At 40.5% G+C, this 24,229-nt stretch overlaps 1 protein-coding gene across 2 annotated transcripts in view; it reads left to right on the forward strand.

Moving 5' to 3' along the window:
• CLHC1 (clathrin heavy chain linker domain containing 1) overlaps positions 1 to 24,229 on the forward strand; it is a 1,972,328-nt gene that overhangs the window by 1,625,992 nt on the left and 322,107 nt on the right. For both annotated transcript variants that reach the window (XM_044055182.1, XR_006362617.1), the window contains exon 10: positions 19,557 to 19,759. In XM_044055182.1, coding sequence (XP_043911117.1) covers positions 19,557 to 19,759 — 203 coding nt within the window. The remainder of the gene's footprint in view (positions 1 to 19,556; positions 19,760 to 24,229) is intronic.

The raw sequence follows: 24,229 nt of genomic DNA on the forward strand, positions 1-24,229 counted from the left end.
ATTAGTCCACACAGAGTTTGAAAAAATGTAATTAAATTAAAAAAGACTAAAAGCAAGTGAAGAAAAGGTTTATTAGGTAGAATGCGGTAAAGAGATGGGACTGGGGGAGTGTCCTAGATCAAATCTACAGTGGGGCGGGCACTGCAAAAGTCACCAAATTTAAACTACAACCAAGAACAGGGAGGGAGGGTGGGGAAGACAGTTTCAACAGAGATGTGAGGAATCACAGTGCAAATTATAAAACCAGAAAAATATATACTGATCTCTGTATATTTGCAGAACAGTAAGACAACAGATATCTAAGCAACAATTTAGCTCTATAATACAGAAAAATATACTCAGCTCTATATATTTGCAGATAGTCTTGTAAGGCTCTCTCTCAGTGCACAGGTTCCAATTTAAATTTAGTTACAATTTAATCAGGCTACTAACAAGCAGTAATAAAGGCAGCAGAATAAATTTAATTGAGTACTTTTAAAATAGGCAAAAGCAAAATGAGGTAATAAAGTAGGAAGAAACACAAATACAGTAAGGCAGATAAAGTGCAAAAAATGTTTTTTTTTTTTTTTGAGATGGAGGAAACAGAGCAGATTAAGATACTATAGGGGAATGCCCTTCCCAAGTGCTCTCTCTGTACATTGCAGAGGAGATGGGACTGGTAAGAGTATCCAAAATCAAAATATGATCTCACTGTACTCAGTTGAGTGAGCGAATGAGATGGGTCCAGGAGGAGTGTGCAAAAAGAGATTTACAGCAGTGGCGGGCAATTCCAAAGCCACCAAGATTAACACCACAACAAGAAACAGAAGATGAATTATTTAATATGAAAAAAAATTTAAAAACAGGACCTTGGGCATTTCCAAGATAAACTTTATAATGGACCTATGGAACTTGTTAATATCATCTCTGCATCATACAAATGTATTAGAATATAAGTACAAGCATACTGCAGTTTATTCATCCTATTGGTCTAAAATAGACCAACCTGTGCCAAACAATGAAGTTAAAAACACAATTAAAATGAATCTATAGTATAGTAAACTGTACTATATGTCGTACATTATTCTAAATAATGCCTATATGACACCGCCAGAAAACACATCATATTTTCCATCTTGTTTATAATCATATATTGCATATCTTCTGCGAATGTAGATTCATGCTTTGGAATAAATTAACATATAAACTGAGTCAACATGAACTGAACATTTTTAAAATAACCTTAACTGTAAGCATGTCATAACCTTTTTGCATTAAACAAAGACATTTTATATTAATAAAGACATTAGGAAATGTAGCTTTTCAGTCCTTGGAATGATGTTTAACTTTCATACTGACTGTATAAATGTCTGGTTTCTTAAATGGCCATCCAAATTAGGAGTACTGAAGGCCAGCTTGAAGGGGATGCCAAACAAATATTTTGACCTTTTAAATGCTGTCTAGCAATCACCATTATGAACACTAACAGACAGCCTGTAAACTATTTAACTGCTGCAGTCTTCTATTTTTAAAAAGTGGAGTTTGGCAGACAGCTTACAGGCTGTTTTTAAGTGATCAAGGTTGCAATCACCTGACAGCTAGTAAACTGCCAAAGTTATTTTCTTAATAGATCAACATCCCAATTACTTATGCAAAGTGGGGTGGAGGGTTCCAGATGGGCATGTCACTTGGTGTGCAAAATTGCCTAGCTAAAGGTCTGCTTTCCTCTTGGATGCTGATGTATATTTATTTTACAATTGTTGGCAACTTCTTCTTTATTGCTTTCCATTTTCAATGTAGACATAATATCCCATTGGTTCAATGCTTGACCAACTACTTCCATTACAGCTGCAAACTTTCCTATTTTTTTCTTTTTATTCATATTTGGTTTTCAATTTTTTTATCTGGTATAATTGCTATTCTCATATTTATATCCCAGCAGTAATGCTCAGCAGTCTCAGCTGACTTCCATCCATAATTTTCTTTACTTTTTGTGCATTGATCTTCAGGCATTAATAATGTAGCTGAAGCAGACAACTTACTTTCAGCCTACAAGAAATTAAATGAAAAACTTGTGACTTTCCTCCTCTGGGCCAGTAATCAAGGAGCCTCAATCCTCACAACTGACATTGGTGAGGGATGTTCACTTGGAACAAAGATAGATGCACACAGTATTTCCAGATGCAGCTCTCTGCACCAAGCAGTTTTCCTTAAGAGCATGCAGGGAACACACTCAGTCCTGGGGCTGGCTTTCCCTCTTTCTCTCCAGGCCCCAAGTAAGACTCTGCACTGACACAACTGTAGAATTGAGTCCTCAGCTGAGCGTTCCAAGCCAAGTCCTCTACCCACCACCCTTTCTGAGAAACCAGTGCTCTATGTCTCTGCTCCAAGTAGTTGACACACACACTCTTTGAGATTTGATTTACACACACACACACACACACACACACACACACACACACACACACACACACACACACCTGGGAAAGGCTGGCACAGATTTACCAGCTATGCCCCCTCTGCCCAGACTATAAGGTAGACACTGCCACTAGAACACTCCAAAGCCAGCTAATCTAAGGCTCATACCAGGATACTCAATTATACTGAGTAAAATTAGTACTAATACAAATGGTAGTTTTTGACCAATGCAGTAACGCTTTCAGCTGTGGCCGCAGTGTCATCAAATATAAGTACTCTCAAAGGTTAAAATATTCTCTAAAAGACCAGCCACAATGAAAAGTTTAAATATGTTTAATAATAAATAATGAAAGAACATGAAAATACTAAATATATATTTACAGTAAAGACCAGAGTTTCAATCACAGGAATATTAAAAATAACATTGATGGAAAGATTCAAACAGATACAGAAAAATTATACTTAACTAATCTGACTATATTTCCCTGACTGATCTAAAGAATTACTGTCCCCAAGTCACAAAATAGAGCAAAAAAGATGTGGTGAGGGGTCCTTCTTTTTCAGACTGCCTTGAGACTTCTGTCTCATAGTATTAAAACATCATTTCAGTGCTGGATTACAGAATGACATTGCATACATCTGGTCATCTGACTCTGGTTCCGGTTCCCACACTACCCCCATTACTAGCAACTGAGCCAGAATCTAGCACATGTGTGCCACCATACACACACATAAAGCTTTGCTAAGATGTGTTATAGCATCTGGAAGCTATAAAACAATTTCAAAAACTTCCACTCTTCCAGGGTAGCAATTAGTTCACCCCTAAGGACAATACAGTAGGATTCCTAGTCCTGGTTTTCACAGACATTTTATCTTTGGCTGCACTCAGAACTGTAAAATACAATCTTTATGGCCTAGACCATGTAATTTAATTTCAGACAATTTTTCAAAGTTAGCTAGACTGAGATTAGCCTCTTCTCTTCCACTATTAAAATATATTCATTTCAACAGTTACACCGTGGTGGTGCAGTGGTAGCGTTGTTGCCTCACAGCAAGAGGTTCTCCCGTTCGATTCTCAGCTGGAGTGCAGGGAGTGCCTTCTGTGTGGAGTCTGCATGTCCTCCCCGTGGTTGGGGAGGTGTTCGAAAGACATGTGTAAATGGGCGTGCCTTCGTTGAAAGTTGAACATCGAGCTGGCACCTCGGCGTTCGTGAAAATCTGTTGCCAATCATTAGCGGACCGGAGTTCCGCTGTGACGGCCCCTAACTGGGAAAAGCCGAAAGACAACAACAACAACACTATAGTGTGACATACAGGTGTATTTCTTTTCTGTCCAGCAAGATCCACTATTGGCACATTTTTTTAATACAAATAGCTTTACAATTACATTTTAAGCACAAGCACCCATGCAAATCAGTTTTTTGCACAAATGTCATATAATTATTTACAAAACTCCAGCTAGCTATTTTAGCACATGTTACACTTCCACTCCCTTACTTCTTCTGGCATAGCTGGCAATACCTCACATTATCACAAAACTAACAGAGTATCATTCAGATTAATTAGCTGCATTTTAAATTGCTGTGACTGCTGCTCATATTGGAGATACTTTCATTGTGAGTTTTTTTTGCTTTGTTTAGTGAATGGTCTGTAAATGTGAGGGAGGGTAGAGGAATGGTGAGGATGCAGGGAGTAGAGTTGGTAAAGGTGGATGAGTTTAAGTACTTGGGATCAACAGTTCAGAGTAATGGTGAGTGTAGAAGAGAGGTGAAGAAGAGAGTACAGGCAGGATGGAATGGGTGGAGAAGAGTGTCAGGAGTGATTTGTGACAGACGGGTACCAGTAAGAGTGAAAGGGAAGGTCTTCAAGAGGGTAGTGAGACCAGCTATGTTATATGGGTTGGAGACGGTGGCATTGACGAAAAGCAGGAGTCAGAGCTGGATGTGGCAGAATTAAAGATGTTAAGATTTGCACTGGGTGTGACTAGGATGGACAAGATTAGGAATCAGTATATTAGAGGGTCAGCTCAGGTTGGACAGTTTGGAGACAAAGCAAGAGAGGCGAGATTGCGTTGATTTGGACATGTGCTAAGGAGTGATGCTTGGTATATTGGGAAAAGGATGCCAAGGATGGAGCTGCCAGATAAGAGGGAAAGAGGAAGGCCTAAGATAAGGTTTATGGATGTGGTGAGAGAGGACATGCAGGCGGTTGGTGTGAAAGAGCATGATGCAGAGGACAGGAAGAAATGGAAACAGAAGATCCGCTGTGGCGATCTCTAACGGGAACAGCCGAAAGAAGATGATGATGAGTGAATGGTCCTCAGTGTTTTTAGTTGTTGAAATCTGAAGTGGAAATGTTAAATTAAATACAAATATCTATGATCGCTGTATGCCTAAACTGTATATAGATTGAGCACTTGGAATATTTTATGATAATGAGGGAGAGCTGGTCAAGTAAAGGATGGGGTTCCTGATCCACTGCCCTACCTAATTCCCTATTTGACCATGACACAGGCGCGCACACACACACACACACACACACACACACACACACACACACACACACACACACACACACAAGTTAATTTTACCCTTTTGAAACAGTAGCTGTTATGTGAAACTGAAACTTGCAGTCGTAGGTGCTGTTCTCCAGTAACAATAAAGGTTTTCCTCTTACTAAAACGTGGAAACTCAATTTCAATAAATTCAAGGTCCAAGTCCAACAGACCACTAGGTAAAACATTTCAAGACACCAATTTATTTGACAAAAAAAAACAGATTAAGCGCTTTCATCTCCCATGTGGAGACTTCATCAGAATCTGTTACACATGCAAATCTTCAGTTTAAATACATCTAAGTAAAACACACTTAATTAATCTTGACTTCTAATAGGCTGGCCATTAATTGACACTAATTAACACTGAGGTAATGCTGAACCAAACCTTTGGTAATTTACACTTGAATGTTAATACAAAGTTGTAGAGGTTCATAGGAATTCATGATCTTAACATTTCATAATTTTGTTTCCAACTTATATAAATGTTGTAAAAATTAAATACAAGTAAAATCATCAAAGAAATTGTGACAGGAAATACTCATTTCTTATTAATACATTAGTTTGGTGTATAAATACCAATAAATATATAAAAATATAAAAAATATATATAAAATGTATGTAAAAAATATATATAGTATAAAAATATTGTATGTTAAAACCACATTTATTCTTGTACCTTAAATAGTGTTAACAACTATATTTTAAGCTGCACCCTTAATAAAAATAAAATATATTATATGTACATGCTCCATAAGGACTGAATCTGAATATTTTATTTATTTATTTGTTTACATAAGTTACAACAGTTAACCATTTTAGACATACCCGGATATGTAGAGATGCAGATTTTAAATTTTGGATATTGGAAGAGGTGGTGAAGCAGGAGAGAGGGGGGGATTGGGAAACCAAACTGGAATTTAGGGAGATGGTTTGGCAGTTAAGGTTGGACGCATGTGGAAATTATGGATTGAATGACCACATATCCATCAACCCAGCCCTTAAGATTCTCGCTGATGACCCAAAGAGACATCGATAAATGGTTAACTGTTGTAACTTATGTAAACAAATAAATAAATAAATAAAATATTCAGATTCAGTCCTTATGGAGCATGTACATATAATATATTTTATTTTTATTAAGGTGTAGCTTAAAATATAGTTGTTAACACTATTTAAGGTACAAGAATAAATGTGGTTTTAACATACAATATTTTTATACTATATATATATTTTACATACATTTTATATATATTTTTATATTTTTATATATTTATTGGTATTTATACACCAAACTAATGTATTAATAAGAAATGAGTATTTCCTGTCACAATTTCTTTGATGATTTTACTTGTATTTAATTTTACAGCATTTATATAAGTTGGAAACAAAATTATGAAATGTTAAGATCATGAATTCCTATGAACCTCTACAACTTTGTATTAACATTCAAGTGTAAATTACCAAAGGTTTGGTTCAGCATTACCTCAATGTTAATTAGTGTCAATTAATGGCCAGCCTATTAGAAGTCAAGATTAATTAAGTGTGTTTTACTTAGATGTATTTAAACTGAAGATTTGTATGTGTAACAGATTCTGATGAAGTCTCCACATGGGAGATGAAAGCGCTTAATCTGTTTTTTTTTGTCAAATAAATTGGTGTCTTGAAACATTTTACCTAGTGGTCTGTTGGACTTGGACCTTGAATTTATTGAAATTGAGTTTCCACGTTTTATTAAGAGGAAAACCTTTATTGTTACTGGAGAACAGCGCCTACAACTGCATTTTTTCTGTTTGGAAGTTGTGTGCTTTTTGGTTACTTGAAACTGAAACTTGCTGGTAGTATTTAGTTGCTGTTAATGATCTGAGTCAAAACGCCATTGAGTACTAAAATGCCCTCACATTGAGATTCAATGAATGTGAGGAAATTCATGCTGACTAATGGTTAAGGAGTGTGGAAGATGCCCTGAAGCTTTGGAAGCTGGCTGGCTATTATATCCTTGGCAAGATATAGCCCATATCGCTAAGGCAGTGATCATTCAAACATCTACTGTTATGGTAAGTTTGCTTACACAACTGTACTTTGCTTCTGCCCTCACTGGCAGCCTTGCTATGAGGGCATTTTTTAAATTCCATATGGCCTAACCTCCTCTCCCGGTGTGATGTGACCAATTGCATAATTGCAAGGACTGTCTATGCCCTTTTATCCATGAATGCACACTCTTCCACAGTGATTAACACTATTAGCTTGGACAGTCATATCTATATCTACCCTGCATTGGCTTCCCACATTCTGTCATGTCCCAGCCCTCTAGCAGAGGCTATGTCACCAGAATAGTGGTGCAAGATACCTGGGGATGTAGGGGAAGAGAGGGAGGTGAATGCTGTCAGGAGGGTTCCTACTTCTCAAGAAGGGTCCACATTCCTTTCTGCCTCTGCTGACAAGCAGCAGAAACACTAATTATATGCAGGTTCCCTGGGCTGTGGTCAGATATGTATTAATCGATGCTACTGGTGCAGGCTAACTTGTATCATTTCTTAGGTTGTTTGACAAACTAAGTTGGATATAAATATCTTTTGCAATATAGAAGATTTAAGGAACTGATCCATACCCTAGGCAAAAAAAAATAAATAAACAGCATGAAGCTTCTGACTTAACAGGCCTATACCATAAAATAGTTGCCAGTAATAGTGATGTCAGAAATCCACACAATGAAATAACATAAATACTAATGCTCCTGTAATGTACACAACCCCCCAAAAAGAAGGAGAACCTCAGCTGAATTATTTACACCTTGGTCCTCATGGTTGTAAAGAATTGTCAGTGACACATTGGGCCTCATTGCACCACAAGTACACACTTGACACAGTCATAGTACACATGGGAGTAAATAACTTGAGACATACCTCCCTGGATTACATGAAGACATGACTGAAACATGTATGAACCCAGCCTTGAGCAACATTTTACCATCAGCAAGAATGATACAGCAATAGGAACAAAAGATTATTGACTTCAAAAAATGACTCGGCTTCTGGTGTCATTTAAGGAGTGTTCAATATATTACAGCCTGGAAGGAGATGGCAGACATTCCTAACTGCTTTGCCAGGGATGGCCTGCATCTATACATGCAAGGCTTTCATATATTGGCTAATACCTTGTCACCTGCAGCGGTAGCGTTGTTGCCTCACAGCAAGAGGTTCTCCCATTCGATTCTCGGTTGGAGTGCGGGGAGTTCCTCCTGTGTGGAGTCTGCATGTCCTCCCCGTGGTTGGGTGGGCATTCAAAAGACATGCGTAAATAGGCGTGCCTTCGTTGAAGGTTGAACGTCGAGCTGGCACCTCGGCATTCGTGAAAATCTACTGCCAATCATTAGCGGGCCGGAGTTCCGCTGTGGTGACCCCTAACCGGGAAAAGCCGAAAGACAACAACAACCTTGTCCACCTTCTAGTGCCTTTTTAAGCAATGTGAGTCAGTCTCCAAAAGCTTCCAGCTTAACAAAACAGAGTCTGAATTACATAACGGTATTGCTGCTTAATGCTAGGAGCCTTAACAGAAAAAAAAACACCACTGCCTACAGGCACTGCTTCCCCTGGAATGTATCAATAAATGCATTGTCATGGATACATGGTTGAAGATGACTGAGAGCACCCTCATCAGTGCAAACTTTCAACAATTCCCACATGTTCAAGCCCACTGCACTGATGAAGGCACTAAAAGTGGTGGTGTTTCTATATTCATAAAACAAATTCTCATTTCCAGGCTTGTGAGACAGGATAATGAGCTAGAAGTCCTCCAGGTGCATCTTATCATTAACAAAACTGCTTATCACATCATTGCTAACTATAGGACCCCCCTCTATGCCCTTCTTGACACGTTTCCTACCAGGCTAGTATGGAGTCCCTATGCATTGGACCAAACCTTATTTTGCTAGGGGACTTTAACTACTCTTCCATTAACTGGGAGACATGTACATCCCCTAACATGTATGCTTAGAGATTTCTGGATTTCTTAAATACAGTTTGTTTACACCCCCAGATAGGACAGCCAGAATCCTGGATTTGATTTTTATCAATGTGGAACAGCTGTATTCCCCACTAGTTGTAACTTTCTCCCTAGTCAAATTGGACCATAAATCAGTCACATCCACCATAAGACTGAAATGAGAAGCATCTTCAAATACCTCACTACTCAGAGATTATACTAAGAGTAATCTTCTAAAACTGAGTAATGACTTGGCTAAATTCAAGATCCCATTTCAATCTGATGACCCCATTGCTTAGGCAGAATCCTTTACCACCAAATTCTATGCACAAGTTAATAGCTGTGTAGTTGTATCTGTCTCCCTCTGAAGTAAATACAATGCCAAATTACAACCCAAATAGAAAACAGGCTCTACAATAAACAACAAAACTCCTTGCATGCAATAATTAATATAACTCTCAAGATGTCAAATATGCTCTTACTAAACTAAATAAGGAATTCTTCCCTTAATCAAATCAACAAAGGCTAGATATGAGGAAAAAATAGCCATCCAGGCAAAATGCAGCCTTAAACACTTCTTTAACTATGTTAGAAACCTCAGAAACTATGCCCAGCACTGCAGAGAGCCAGTGGTAAATTATATCACTTACTCAGATCCTGACAGCATTCACCTTCCTCTCTTCCCCTACATCCCCAGATTATATGCCCACATAGGTTCATAGGTTGGTACTAGGCTATCGGCCCTAGGGCCTATACAAGCCTAGCCATAACAATTCCCTGACGATTTCTTCCCACAGTATATACTTCCCTGGACCCCTGTCTAGCAGGGCGACTGATGTGATCTCCGAGGTGAATTTCCTATCTCCCATCCAGTCATCGAGGTTCCTTTTGAAGAGGGCCAAAGAGGCACTCTGCTTGACATGTATGGGCAGTCTATTTCAAAGTCTGGCGAGTCTCTGGGTCAGGAACCTATCCCTCCAGCATGTTTTGTTCATTGTGATGACAAGGTTTAGATCCCTGGAGCGTGCGTCTCTGAGGGACTGGGATTTCTTTAAGTGTAGCATGTCCAACAGCTCTGGGTTTGACATGGCCTTGTATGTTAAGCAGAGATCACCTCTGAGTAGACAATATGCGACACAGTATAGGTAGAGCTTTTTTAGACAGTCAGCATAGGGCATCTGCTTTAGGCCTGTGATTCTTTTAGTGAGGTATTTATGCAGCCTTTCCAGTTGTTTCAGATGTCTTCAGAGGTACATACCAATCCGGGCGTTGTATTTTATAATGGGTTTAATGAGGGGATGAGTACAGTGGGACAATGACTTCCTTTTTTCTGGATAAAAAGCCCTTAGTGATGAGGTGTGCCACATAGAAGGATTTCCTGACTGTTGTGGCGATCTGGTTATCAAAGGTGAGACCACTGTCCACCTGTGTCCCTAAGTCTCTTATCACACCCTCCCCAATCTCCCAATAACAAGTCCTGAAAGCTCTTTCCAAGGCCAATAATGCTGCTTTTATAGGACCAGATAACATACCAGGCTGCCTACTGGCCAGTCTGAAACAATACCTGCCAGCCCCCCTGTGGAGACTATTCAATATCTGACTCCAAACAGGTTTTGTTCCAGATGAATAGAGGACAGCAACAATAATCCCACCACATAAATGTGGAAGTCAATGGATGCAGGTAATTATAGAACCATAAGTCTGACCAGTCTCATCTATAAGGTTATGGAGAGTTTCATTATGAAATTAATAAACAAGAACATAGGTAACCGACAAACTCTTGACCTAAACCAGTTTGCTTTTTTTTCAAGGACAGATCTTATCTGCTTAACTTGGTTGGCTTCTGCAAAAAAGTTGCTGAAGCAATGGATGAGGCAAAATCAGAACACACTGCATATTTAGACTTAGCAAAAGTGTTCATCACCATCCCACACTCAGGTATTGTTAATAAACTCTCCTATCTAAATGTTAATCCCTGTGTAACTCACTGGACAGCAAATTGGCTCACAAATAGAACCGAGAAAATTAGGATAGGTGGCGCTATCTCTTCCAAAAGACTCGTCACTAGTAGTGGTTCAGTGCTTGGGCAACTCTTTTTTGGCATTTACTTCTTGAGGTCAAATCTGAATGTGAAGTTGTTAAATCTCGCCGTTTATTCTCACTGATGGGTTCGGAGATGATTCTCGGCTCCGACACGGCCGATAGCGAAGCTCAAGGTTTAACAATAGCTCAAGACCAAGCCCCTTATCCCATGATGCACTGCTGGAATTACCTTAGATCTAGTTTGCCGCGGCACAGATCTCTTGGTTTTCAGCGTTTCTCTAGACTGTTTTCTACAAATTAGCAAGTTTTTACAAATCTTTTTTCTGATATTCTTATACTTTTAGGTGTTCATTAGAGTGTTATTTAGAGTGTTAGCTCCTTCCTGGCCTTTAGTGGATTAGAGTAGTCTATTGTTAGTATATATATATATATATATATATATATATATATATATATATATATATATATATATATATATATATATATATATATATATATATATGTCTATATAGCATGGACTCTTTGGGCATTATTTAAGTGTGTGTTAAACTTTTTCTAGTTTTCTTGTTAGTTGTGATAGAGTTTGTGGATACAAACATTATGTCTGAAGGGAAAGAAAAACCTACCAAGTCTGGCTTCAAGAAATGTCCAGACTGTGGACAAAAGATGTCAGTCACTGATGGGCACATTCAGTGTGTTTATTGTTTGGGAGCGGTGCACCTACAAGAATCTTGCAGCATTTGCCATTCTTTTTCATCGAGGGTATTGTTAGAAAGGAAGAGAAAATTGGTAGATCGATGCTTGCTAAAGTACAGTACCCCTTTTCTGAAGCATTGAGTGACCAGGATGGTGCCAGCAAGTCCTCAAAGTCTTCAAAATCCTTAGCAGATTCTAAGGGATCTAAGAAGGCTAAAAAAATGAAGGATTCAGGGCCATCGGTTCCACTGGCCTCGGAACAGTGTTCCTTCCTGTTGGAGCTGACTCACAGCCTTGGAACCGGTCTCTGAGACTCCATCATCTCCTCTGCTTCAATCGGCACCGTCTGTGCATTTATCAAAGTCTTCTGTCAGCTGCTTAGATCTGGATATGGACTGGTTGGTGCAGAAACTCTTACGGGCACCAAGCCTTGCCAAATTGTTGTCTGCTCCGACACTTCCGTGGGAGCCGAAGACCATCACACCGGACTTGACTGATCCTCCTCCGAGCAGTACCAGACCCTCGGAGCCGGAGGAAGTCGATCTGATGTTTGTTGATCCTGTGAAGCCGAGACCTAATCTGGTATCTTTGGTTCCATCTGCTCGGACGTCCTTGGCGCCGACTGGGGACTCTAGGAGCCGACACTCTCCTGTCAGGTCCGTTGAGGATAGTCATACCGATTTATCGATGCCGACTCTTCCTCTCAGGGCTTCAGCTCGGATGAGCTTGGCTCCTACCTCGGGCTCAGAGCCCATGGCCTCAGTGTGGCAGGATCAGGCTATTCCTTTGGGTCCATCTACTCCTTCTCATCAGAGCCATGGTACTTTTGAAGCTATGAGGAGAGTCATGTCTCCAAGGACATCTTCAGCATCAGGTCCGGCTTCCTCCTCCCGTCAAGCACCTGTGTCTGCTTCTGTTTTCATCGGCTAACCCAAGCATAGAGACCCTGAGCCTCAGGTAGCCCCACAGGGTGCCCCTTGCTCTTCCGAGACCTCTCCAGAGGCTCCCGCTGAGGAGGTCCCCAGGAAGAGGTTGTGCAAGGGGAGACACTTGGACTCCCCACAGGAGTCTTTGACATCTGACACTGACTTGGATGAGTCAGAAGGGTCCCCTCGATCCCCCTCTGAGGATATCTCCTTTGCGAAGATAATAGAGATCCTTAGGCAGAGGGGTGATTGGCAGTCCAAAAGCCTTACCGAGGATGAGTCAGTGCTTCTGAAGGCTTTTGGGTTTCAACCTTCCACATCTTGGGTGTCTCCACCTTACGATGAGCTCATGGATTTGATCTCTCATAGGGCATGGGAGTTGCCGGTGTCCATGGAACCTGTCCCTCAGAGGCCAAATAAGTTAATCTGCACCCCCGTGGATAAACCTTTTTTGACTAAGAGAGTGCCTGTTGATGCCATAGTGGTGGCAGCGGCCACCAAGAAGGGAATGTCTGAGACTTCCTCATCTATCCATCCTCCTAACAGAGATTCTAGGATCATGGATAGATATGGGAAATGCATGTATAGTTCAGCGACTTTTTCTCTTCAATCACTGAACTATTTAACCCACTTCACCAGAATCCAAAGAGATCTCCTGAAAGAGCTAGGAGATACTCTCCAGGGTACGGTAGCTGCAGGGGTTTCCGACAAAGTTACCAACCAGCTTGCTACTCTAAATTCGATTGTGAACTCATCCATGCGTCTCATATCTTACGCAGCTGATGGGTCGAGTAGGGCCGCAAGTTCAGGCATTGCTCTGCGCAGACATGCCTGGATGCATCTTTGTTCCTTCACAGAGCCCTTCAAGTCTTCATTTATCAACACCCCATTTGATGGCTCATCCTTGTTTGGGCCCAAGGTCAAGGAAACTTTGACCAGGTGTAAGCAGGAAGGAAAGACTCTGCCATCGGAGTCCACTTTTCTAACCCTACTTGGCCTTATCCTAAAGGCCCTAAGGGCAGAAAGATGTGGTTCCGAAAAGCCCAAGGAGCCTTTCAGGACACACATGACAAAACCCCCTCTAGAGGCAGAGGAGGGGGTTATAATGGAAGACACCGCCTGCGCAGCAGAGGGGGTCCGCAACAGCAGGGTGACAGAGGTCAATTCTCTGGTCAGCCCTACTAGCGCTCCTGAAAGGAGGCCCGGCTGTCCTGCTCTGGAGGCAGCTTGTCTTTATACCCAGAAGCCTGGCTAGACATAACATCAGATGCCTGGGTACAAAACATCATCTCCAGAGGGTATTTCATACCCTTCTCTTTCCCCCCTGTTCCTGTCAAGAGAATCCCGGACGCTCCACCCAGTTTCAGGGAACAAGAAAATATAGAGGTCCACATGTTGCTAGAAAAAAAAAAGAGTCATCCAGCCAGTCCCAGCAGACCAAAAAGGATTTGGAACTTACTCAAGATTCTTTTTGGTTCCAAAGAAAACAGGGGACTGGAGACCTATCTTGGACCTCAGCAGACTCAACCAATTTGTGAAGAAAGAAAAGTTTCGAATGGTCATGCTTCAGTCCATACTTCCCTTTTTAGGGAAAGGTGATTGGATGTGCTCCATCAATCTCAAGGATGCGTGCTACCACATAAAGATGGACAGATACTCCAGAGATCACCTGCGTTTCTGGCTGGGAGCCAATCACTATCAGTTTCGAGCCCTGCTCATTGGTCTCACTGCAGCCCCCAGAGTGTTCACCAAATGCATGGCAGTGGTCATGGCTCACCTGAGGCATCTAGGATTCTAGGTGTTTCCATACCTAGACGATTGGCTCCTTGCCTCCACCAACAGGCATCAACTGATTCAGGCAACCAAATCCACTCTGACACTTTGCAACTAATTAGGCATTATGGTTAACTTCGAAAAGTCTGCCTTGTCGCCATCACAACATATCTTCTTTATAGGAACAGCATTAGATACCTCAACCACCACTCTGTCTTCCAGCCGAAAGGGTCTCACTGCTTTGCCAGCACATCGTCTCATTGGTGTCAAAGAACGGAGCTCCAGCCACAGAGGTTTTGAAAGTATTAGGTTTGATGGTGGCAGCAATATTAGCCATTCCTCTCGCAAGGCTGCATATGTGAATTCTTCAATGGCTTCTGTTCACCCAGTGGTCTTACCAGGAGTTGCCAAGGAATCATATGATCCTCATCACAAACTCATACAAGAGGGACCTTCAGTGGTGGTTGACGTCTCTTCATGTCACAAAGGGACGACCCTTTGTGCCCCTCCCCAGTAGCCACTGTGACCACGGATGCTTCCCTGATAGGGGAGCATTTTCAGGGAAAGACTGCCCAAGGCACATGGACGGATCAAGAGTCACATCTGCATATCAGTGTTCTAGAGATGAGAGCAGTACTTTTGGCGTTGCAGTATTTTCAGGACTCTCTTCCTCTAGGGATGATTGCAATTCAGACAGACAACATGTCAGTGGTCTGGTACTTGAACAAACAGGGCAGAACCAAGTCTTACCCCCTTTGTCGAAAAGCCCTCAGAGTATAGCAATGGGCTGTGTCATCCCAGCATTTTCTGTTAGCAACGCAAATCCCAGGGAAATCCAACATGATAGCGGACAAGCTGAGCAGGGCAATTTTGTTGCCTCACGAGTGGTCGCTCAACCAAGACATTGTGGACAGGATTTTTCACAAATGGGGCCAGCCTTGCTGCAATCTTTTTGCCAGTCATATCAATACCAAATGCAGAAGCTACTTTGCCCTGATACCACCTCCAGGACATCCCTCAAGAGATGCACTCGTACATGATTGGCCTCCGGGTCTCCCATACGCATTTCCTCCAAACCCATTGATACCCAGATTTTTTACAGAAAGCGAAGTCACTGGGAAGGACTGTCATTCTTATAGCCCCCCACTGGCCTTGACAGATTTGGTTTCCCTTTCTTCACCATCACCTGCTGGAGGATCCATGGATCCTGGACCCAGTTCCAGATCTGCTGACACACCCGTCAGGGGACCTCCACCCTTCATTGCAGTCACTGAAGCTAACTGCTTGGCTGATCCAGTTCCCCACGAAGCCAGGCTTCATTCCCTGTCGTATGACACAAGACAAATTCTATTGTCTTCCCATAAGCCTTCCACCAGAAAATTATATCGCAGTAAGTGGAACAGATTTTCCATTTGGGCCGACAAACAAAAAAAATGATCCTTTTCAAGCTCCATTGTCGCCCATTCTAGATTTTTTGACTATGATTTTTAAGGAGGGAGCAGCAGCTGCTACAGTTTGGGTTCAGTTAGCTGCTGTATCCAATTTCCATCTTGGAATTGATGGTTTAAATATTATGGCCCATAAGTTATGTAAGGCTTTTCTCAAAGGTTCTTTTCACATGAGGCCCCCACTGAAGTCTCCTTATTCTCCTTGGAGTTTGAATTTTATGCTATCTCAAATAATTTTTTCCCCCTTTGAACCAGCATCATCTTGTGATCTCAAATTTTTGTCCTGGTAAACTATTTTTCTAGTGGCCATTACTTCTGCCCATAGAGTGTCAGAACGTCAAGCATTATCTATCAGACCTCCTTATATGATTTTCCATGCTGATAGAGTATCTCTCAGAACAAACCCCTCCTTTTTGCTTAAAGTCTGTTCTGAGTCTAATATCAATCAGGTCATTGAGTTGCCAGACTTTTTTCCCAACCATTCCAACAAATTAGAATACATGCTGCACAAACTTGATGTGCACAGACAGCTCAGATTTTATCTTGATAGAACTAAGGATATTAGGAAATCAGATCAACTTTTTGTATCCTTTTTGGAGGCCAGAAAAGGTAGACCAGTGGCTAAAACAACCCTTTCAAAATGGGTATTAGATTGTATCTCATTTGTTCATGCAACTGCTAACATACCTTTGCCACGCAAAGTAAAGGCTCATTCAACCAGAGCTGTTTCTACGTCTTCTGCTTTTCAAGCTGAATTGCCCCCCCTGATAACATTTGTGCTGCAGCCACTTGGTCTAAGCCTCATACTTTTATCACTCATTACAAAGTGGATAAGGCCTCCAGGGACAGGGCTTCTTTTGGTTCTACGGTCCTGAAAAATGTACTCCCATGAGCCACCCAGGATTGCGGGTGCTAGGGACGCTACCCATCAGTGAGAATAAACGGCGAGATTTATAAAGAAGATATGTACCATAACGTTCCATGTGAGTTGTTTATCTTGCCTTTATTCTCACGTCCCTCCCTCCATCCCCCACCTGGCTGACATTTGACTCAGAGGCTGGTATCATCCTGGTTGTTCAATTCTTCTTATTCTTTTTCCTTTTTGGGGGAGTGGACAAATTCCAGGGATATAGTACACGCAGCAAACAAGATCTGAGGTAATTCCAGCAGTGCATTATGGGATAAGGGGCTTGGTCTCGAGCTATTGCTAAACCTTGAGCTTTGCCATCGGCCGTGTCGGAGCCGAGGACCCATCAGTGAGAGTAAAGGCGAGATAAACAACTCACATGGAACGTTATGGTAAGTACATAACTTCTTTTTTTAAGGGTTTATGTCTGACCATATTTATAGAGGAATATAAACCTAATGTCATCATGAACTCTCCAGAGAATGCCAACATCCTACAAGAGGGCCTTTCCCAAACAGGTAGCTTATATCATAACCATGGACAAAAACTAAATGCCAAAAATATATAATAAATAGTCTCTTTCAGCAAGCACAATATCCCCTGTAACTCTTTCAGTGACAATGTATCCCTGAAATTGATCTTGTTGTTAGGGACCTAGGACTTTATGTGGATAGCAAACTCTGCTTTAATCAGCATATCCCCAGTAGTGTAAGAAAGTTGTTATTATGCAGCTTATTAGTAAGGATATGACATCTGTGATCATTCCACTGTATTCAGCAATTCTTACACCAATCATTGAGTATAATGGACCCTTTGAGTATGTACCTGTCTAAAGATTTAACACAACTTGAATGACTACAGTACTTTCTCACCAAGAAAATGTTACATTGACCGTCTCAAGTCAATGGCCCTCATCTGAGTGTCATCCGTGCTACTGATGGGTATTCTCTGCCTCATGTACCCTATCCTCTTGGATCTACTGCATTTACACAAGGTCTGTGTTGGCATAAACACCAGTTCAAGAGCTCTTAATCTCTTCAGCCTGAATAGAACATGTGGGAGGAATAGATACTAATCACAGAGAGTACAACTTGTTTGGAATTGTTTTCCTCTCCACGTAAAGCAAAGTACTCCCCTTATTTATTCAAGCATAATCTGTACAAATGCTTGGCAAACCCAAATTCACCCTGGTTTAGCACTCTTGTACCTTATGAATAGGGGTAATGTAAATGTTCTGCCTGGGTCTAGCTGATTCATAATTAAATTACAAGGGCTAAAAAATTAATGGGGAATGCAGGTCTAAGCTTCTCATGTTTCAGTGAGGTTGGTTGTAAATACTTCAAGGATAGTAGCTAAGAATTAACCATTTGTACATAACTTCATTACATAATTTTACTTATGAACATGCTTCATTATTTAAGACTAAGACTTGAGGTACTAACTACTGCATACAGTAGATATACTGTGCTCTGTTATTGTAGGTGAACTCATTCTTTATATATAATGTACATGTGCTGTTATCAATATTAGTTGTTTTACATTATCACTGTTACGTTCAAACTATTGTAGCTCTGTTTCATCCTTACTAAGTTGAAACAGAATTCCTCAAAGTTTGCTCACATATAACTGCTTTAAACCTTTCAAATTATCCTTACTTGTATGCACTGTACACTTACTGTCAATATCTTTATACCAATGTATGTATTGTATACTTATTGTCAATATCATTATGCTTCTGTGCCTGGGTCATGTTTGAAAAGGGTCTTCAGACCAGTCCACCTTCTTGGTTATCAAACAGTAAAATAAAATAAGTCTAACCTGATCAAAAATGCAATTCATCCAACCTTTGGAATTTTTTATGCTGTTGGTATATCCAAATGATAGCCAGTGAAAGGAGTACTTACAGCTTTACACTTTACAGTTTAGATAAATCCACATAAGCAAGAATAACCCATACAGTCAGTGCAATCCAAGACCTCTTCTTAGAGCACCACAACTCTTGCTTCTTTCATCTTCCAGGAACACCTTCTTCTTTCATAGCATGTATAAATTACTGAAACTCAAACCAGAAGCTATGTATCTTCTTAGTTCTCTGGTATCATCCATTGTTTCCCCAAATTCACCAGTTTCCTATTGAGATGTGTCCACCTGCTGTATTTCTTTCTCTTAAATGTACAGCAGTCTCAGTGGTTCCTAGACTCAGCAGCCACTACTGTGCCTCAATGTGCGCACACACACGCACACACGCACGCACACATGCACACACACACACACACACACACACACACACACACACACACACACACACACACACACACCACTACCATGTTTGCTGTAAGTGAACTGATATAGTGTAGGGAAACTGAATAGCACTGCATCTCCTTTCCAGCTTTGTTGACACTCATTGCCATGTGCATAGTTCAGGCATTATCCTGTGTTCAGCACTGACAAATACTTGTTAAAACTATATACATAATACATTATTAGAGTAGCCTGGTATAGACATGTCGCTGATGTTGATTTAACTCTTCTTCCTAGTCCCTGTAGATGGGCTTACAGTGAAGTCACTATATTATAGACTAAATTGCTGTGTTTATTATTTGTGAAATCCAAAAGTTTGTATTTGCTTTAGCAACTGACCAACTTTACAGAAGCTTTAATTCTTACTCATATCTTACAGCCTTTCTTTAGTTTGATTTTTAAGGCAAAACATAGTAAAATAAATATAAAGATTAAAAATGCTGAAATATAAACAATACAGGCAAAGTTTGTATTGTATCAGTAAGTCAGTTTCTGACAGATAATCTAATTTTGTGTCATTCTGTATAGGTTGTCCTTTTCAGATGTACTAGGAGATGTCATCTGCAAGTATGGAGAGAAGGAACCTCAGCACATGGACATGTGCCTGGCATTGGCTCAGGCTGTCTATACCAAGTGTGCCTTATATGTTAAGGCAGTTCTCTGCATGTGTCTACGGGGACAGATTTGTGGGGCCATGGAATATATCCACAACTGGAAGACATTTACTCTGGGTAATTCACAACTACTAATCCTGAATCTTTTCAATTCTGTTTGTCTTTTTCCTCTCAGCTTATTGCTATAAAAATCTAAGGTAAGTCAATTAAATGGAGAATACATACCTCTCAACCTCCTAACACAAGAAATCTGGACAATGCCTAGATTAATGGGCGGACAGATTTTAAATATTGCTCTTATAAACTTACAAAGTTGCTAGAATAATAGGATTTGTGTTAGTATCGATTTTGTGAAGGATATGAATTCTGAAGCTTAAATATATGTCATCATTTAGTGACTTTAGTCCTTGGTGATTTGCCGAAAAAAACACAGATTTTTATGAGGAACAGAAATCTGGACATTCTACAAAAATCTGGACAACTGAGAGAACAGACTGAAATTATGACACCTGGAAGACAGTCATAGTCTAGATCCTAGAAGGTTGAAGCTCAAACAGGGAAAATGTTGCAAAAAGTACTTTGTGTTTGTATAAACTTGAAATGGTAATAATTAAGATTTTATTTTGAGATGGCTGTTCTGGTGCATACTGCTATTTGGATTCATGCTTATCAAGCACTGTTGTCCATATTCTTTTAATGTTCTTCCAGCAATCATTAGTTTTGGATTTTTCCCTCTGACATCAGCAGTTATTCATTAATTGAATTTAGTGCCATCATCCAGATGGCATTTTTTTCATTGTTTACTATGTGTTTCATTTATGAAGTTCAGACTGTATACCTCTGAGTTTGAGTACAAAACACTAGCTCAAGAGATGCATTTGAGAAGTATGGTCTTTGCCTTGAACACTATCATAGCACCATAATAGAGCAATTGCAGATGGTATTACTTTCCTTTCTGTCTTTTTGGTATTTATCCTGTTTTGGCTCTCTGCCAGCATTTCTTCTCATTAACTAGTGTAGGCTGCAGCTAATAAAACGGCTATCATTTCCATCATACTCCTACTGGCTGTACTGTCATAAATAACGAGAAGATGGCAGCAGCAGGCATCTGTAGTAGACATAGCCAGCCTTCATTACATCAGAAGATTTGGCCACTTTAGAACAGCGAAGGGATGTATGCATTCCTCTGAAATCTGATGTTTTGTTTGGTTTCAGCTTATAAGCCATGGTTAAGTGTTCTTTTATATTTTATTGCATTACGTCAGGATGGTGGGTTGCCTGTCCATTCCAACATGGATTGCTTATTGTATCTCGCAGGACTTTATACTAGGGCCAGTTAATTCTGGACTATTCATTTTAGATATAAAAGTGGGAGGCAGCCTATGGATAGCCAGATATTCTGATGATTGCAAGACGGATAACATAATTGTTTCAATAAAAGATGCCAAAGATAGTCATCACAGATCACTGTTGCAGTAGCCTAAGCTACATAGGATATATCCTGCCAAGAATTGGAAGTTCAGACAGTATTCAAAAGCTTTTGGGTGCTTTCCACAAATATTGTACATCTGAGGGAGCATGAGGGTGTGCTGGTATAAAAGCAGATTTTACTACTGATGATACCAGTGAGACTCAGTGGTTTGGTGGTCAGCTTGGGTGGTCTTTTGGGCAGAAGTCCCTTTTGGGAACTTTCTATCCATTTTTGTAAGAAACCTGTTATTGTTATTGCTTAGTTGTAGGAGAAAGTAATATGTCTGTGTGGATGGAAAATTATGTCTTAAGATTCCCACACACTTGTTTCTTTTGCTTGGGAGAGTTGCATGACATCCACTTATGTAGTACTTGCTTATCATTTACTCTGAAAACTATCAGAAGTTAGTCAGCTCAACTCCCTAATTTTCATATGTAGAACCAATAGCTTAAGCTCATTGTGAATCTCACAATGGACTCCAGTGCTGGTACCTTAGATGTCCCCTTTTCAGCTTGCAAGAAAATTATTTTATTTTATTTATTTGTTTATATTTTTACAGGGGTAATGCAGTGATCAGTATTGACCAATGTCAGGCTCAGCTCTGGTAATGACAGGTAAATCAAGATGATAAGAGAATTCCCTGAACTGACTTCTGCTGCACCCTGTCTTCCTCAGCCATTTATAGATGACTTTGCCATGGCCATGTTGGAGTCATCGGATTGTTCATCTCTCTCTTCTGATCCCTCTGTTGGTGCTCTTTGGGATGCTGCTAAGGTTTCAGAGTCTAATGTATCCTCCAGGGCTAGACGTACATCTACTACTGAGAAGGGAGAGCCTCACATGGTGATCATTGCTGCAATAGCCTTAGCTATATGGGTTATATCCTGCCAAGGATATAGCAGCCAGCCAGCTTCCCACATCCATATGCCCAAAGTGTCAGGCAGCTTGAGCTGAGCTGACTAAAACACAAGGTTAGGCACAAACCCCCTTCAGAGCTTTACTGCCACTGAAGAGTACACTCCTCTTTTTCAGTGATCAATGTTCAGCATGTGGTTTCTTTGCTGGGCAGATAATTTCCCTCTGAGGGAAAAAAAACTTCCATTTTCGTAATTTTGTTGATGTTTTTTACTTTCCCCTTCAGGACAGTTATTTTATAGTTAGGAGTGGTGTGTTTTACTGGACTGTCTTGAGACTTAAAGTTCTTTTAAACAGAGTGCTTGTTTTTTTCCTGTCAGTTTAAAAGTGCTGTAAAGTAACTGAAAACATTTTTCTTTCTGTGGAGAAATTGTATTTATGTTACTTTTGTGGGACTGGCATAGTGCTTTAAAGTGCTTTTTACTTTGTCTGTCAGAAAAGTAACTTCTGTGAATTGGTAGAGTTTATCAGCAATTGCTGCTTGGCTTCCCCAGGAAAGAGGCACCATTTTTAATGTGACCATGGAACAGATTACCGGCACCAAGGTCAGTCCTTCTTCCAGTGACAGAAAGAAAAAATTAAGCAAACAGCCATTGCTACTGCAGCAGACTAGCTATTTGCCTCAGCCATGGATGGGTGACTCTGCTGTGGCCATTTCTTGTACCTCAGACCACTCATTTTTTACCCCAGATCCCTCTGGAGTAGCACCTAATAGCCACTATGGATAGAGGGTTAGCCATGTCCTCTGCGGATATTGGGATCCCGCTCAATGGGGTAGGGAGAGCCATTCTTGCTGGTCCTGAGACAGAGAACAGGGAAGGTTTCCCTGTTGTGTCAGAATGTTGTGCCCATCCCTGGGGAAGCTGCTGCTGCCATTAGTAACATGCCTTTCCCCATTTTCCTGTCCAAAAGAAACAGAAAACCAAGCATGTATCTGTTCTTCCTCAGTTTTCTTTGAATAGGAGTAATTTACCTGATCTGGCTCAGGGTTTAAATCAGGTTATTGATTCTTCTTGTAAAGTAGTTTCTGGAAAAATAAAGAGGGATTTCTCAGTTTCTGGAGAGATTAAAGATTCTGAATCTGAACAGGCAGATGCAGGGATGGAAGCAACGTTTTTTCTCAGATTCCTAATTCAGACTCAGAGGAGAACCTAGCTTCTGATTCCGGAGGTTTCTCTTTCTCTGAGAGTATTTCTGGATTGTGCCAGTGTTTTCAGTGGGAGAATGAGGTTTCTCAGTCCCTCAGAAAATACTACGTGTTGTCACAGAAGGATTTTGCAGATCCTACACCCATTCCTCCTGTTATGTGTGTGCTGCTGCCTGTAATTTTCCTGATAGTCAACCAGCTGCCATAAAAAGGCAGAAAGGATGTGTAAAGTTCCTTAGTCTTGTAAATGTTATACACTATTCCCAAACCTGAGCCAGCAGCTATAACTTTAGTTGATCCCACTGCTGCTAAGCACTTAGTTAATTTCAATACTACTCTGTCTGATATGGATGGGACAATTATAAATAGGTAGGAGATGAAAAGTATATACTTCAACTTTGATTTTCAGAATTTTGAATTGTCAGGCTCATATGTTAGTTTGTTCTGAAAAATTGTGAAAGTATGAGGAATGTTGTATCTGCAGTTTCTTCATGTGATGAAAAATCTGCTTTAAATAACTTAGTTTCTTCTATTGCACCCACTCACTACTCACTGTTTACATTGTGCATATGACTCTGTTGATACTTCTTCCAGGGCTATAGCTATTGGTACTGTTTTGAGGATGTTTGCAAGGCTACATTCCCTTCCAAATAATGTTAAAAAATTAGATTCTAAATTCTCCCTTGGATAGACATTTAATGTTTGGTCCCTGTGCTGCAGAGGTGATCAAAGCATGTGACGAAAGGGACAAGCTGATCCAGAGAATCTCTAAGATTTTTCATTCCTCCTTTTCCAAACTTTTCAAGGGATTTTCTATGCCCTCATCCAATTTTGTCAAAAACCAAAGCAAACAGTCTATACAAAGTACAAGTAAACAGACATTTAAGAAGAAATGACAAGGGGGTCCCAAAAAGAACTCTCAAACTTCCAAAAACCAAGGACAGTCCAAAATGTCAGAATAACTATTCAAGAGACCTTGTGACCCCCTCCCACCCTGGCGCCTTTTTTATTTTTTAGAAAGTCTGAATCTACATCTTTGTGTTTGGCACCAGAT

This window comes from Protopterus annectens, chromosome 1.part2 (assembly GCF_019279795.1).
Source record: "Protopterus annectens isolate FY-2018-M chromosome 1.part2, PAN1.0, whole genome shotgun sequence".
Lineage (NCBI taxonomy): Eukaryota > Metazoa > Chordata > Ceratodontiformes > Protopteridae > Protopterus > Protopterus annectens.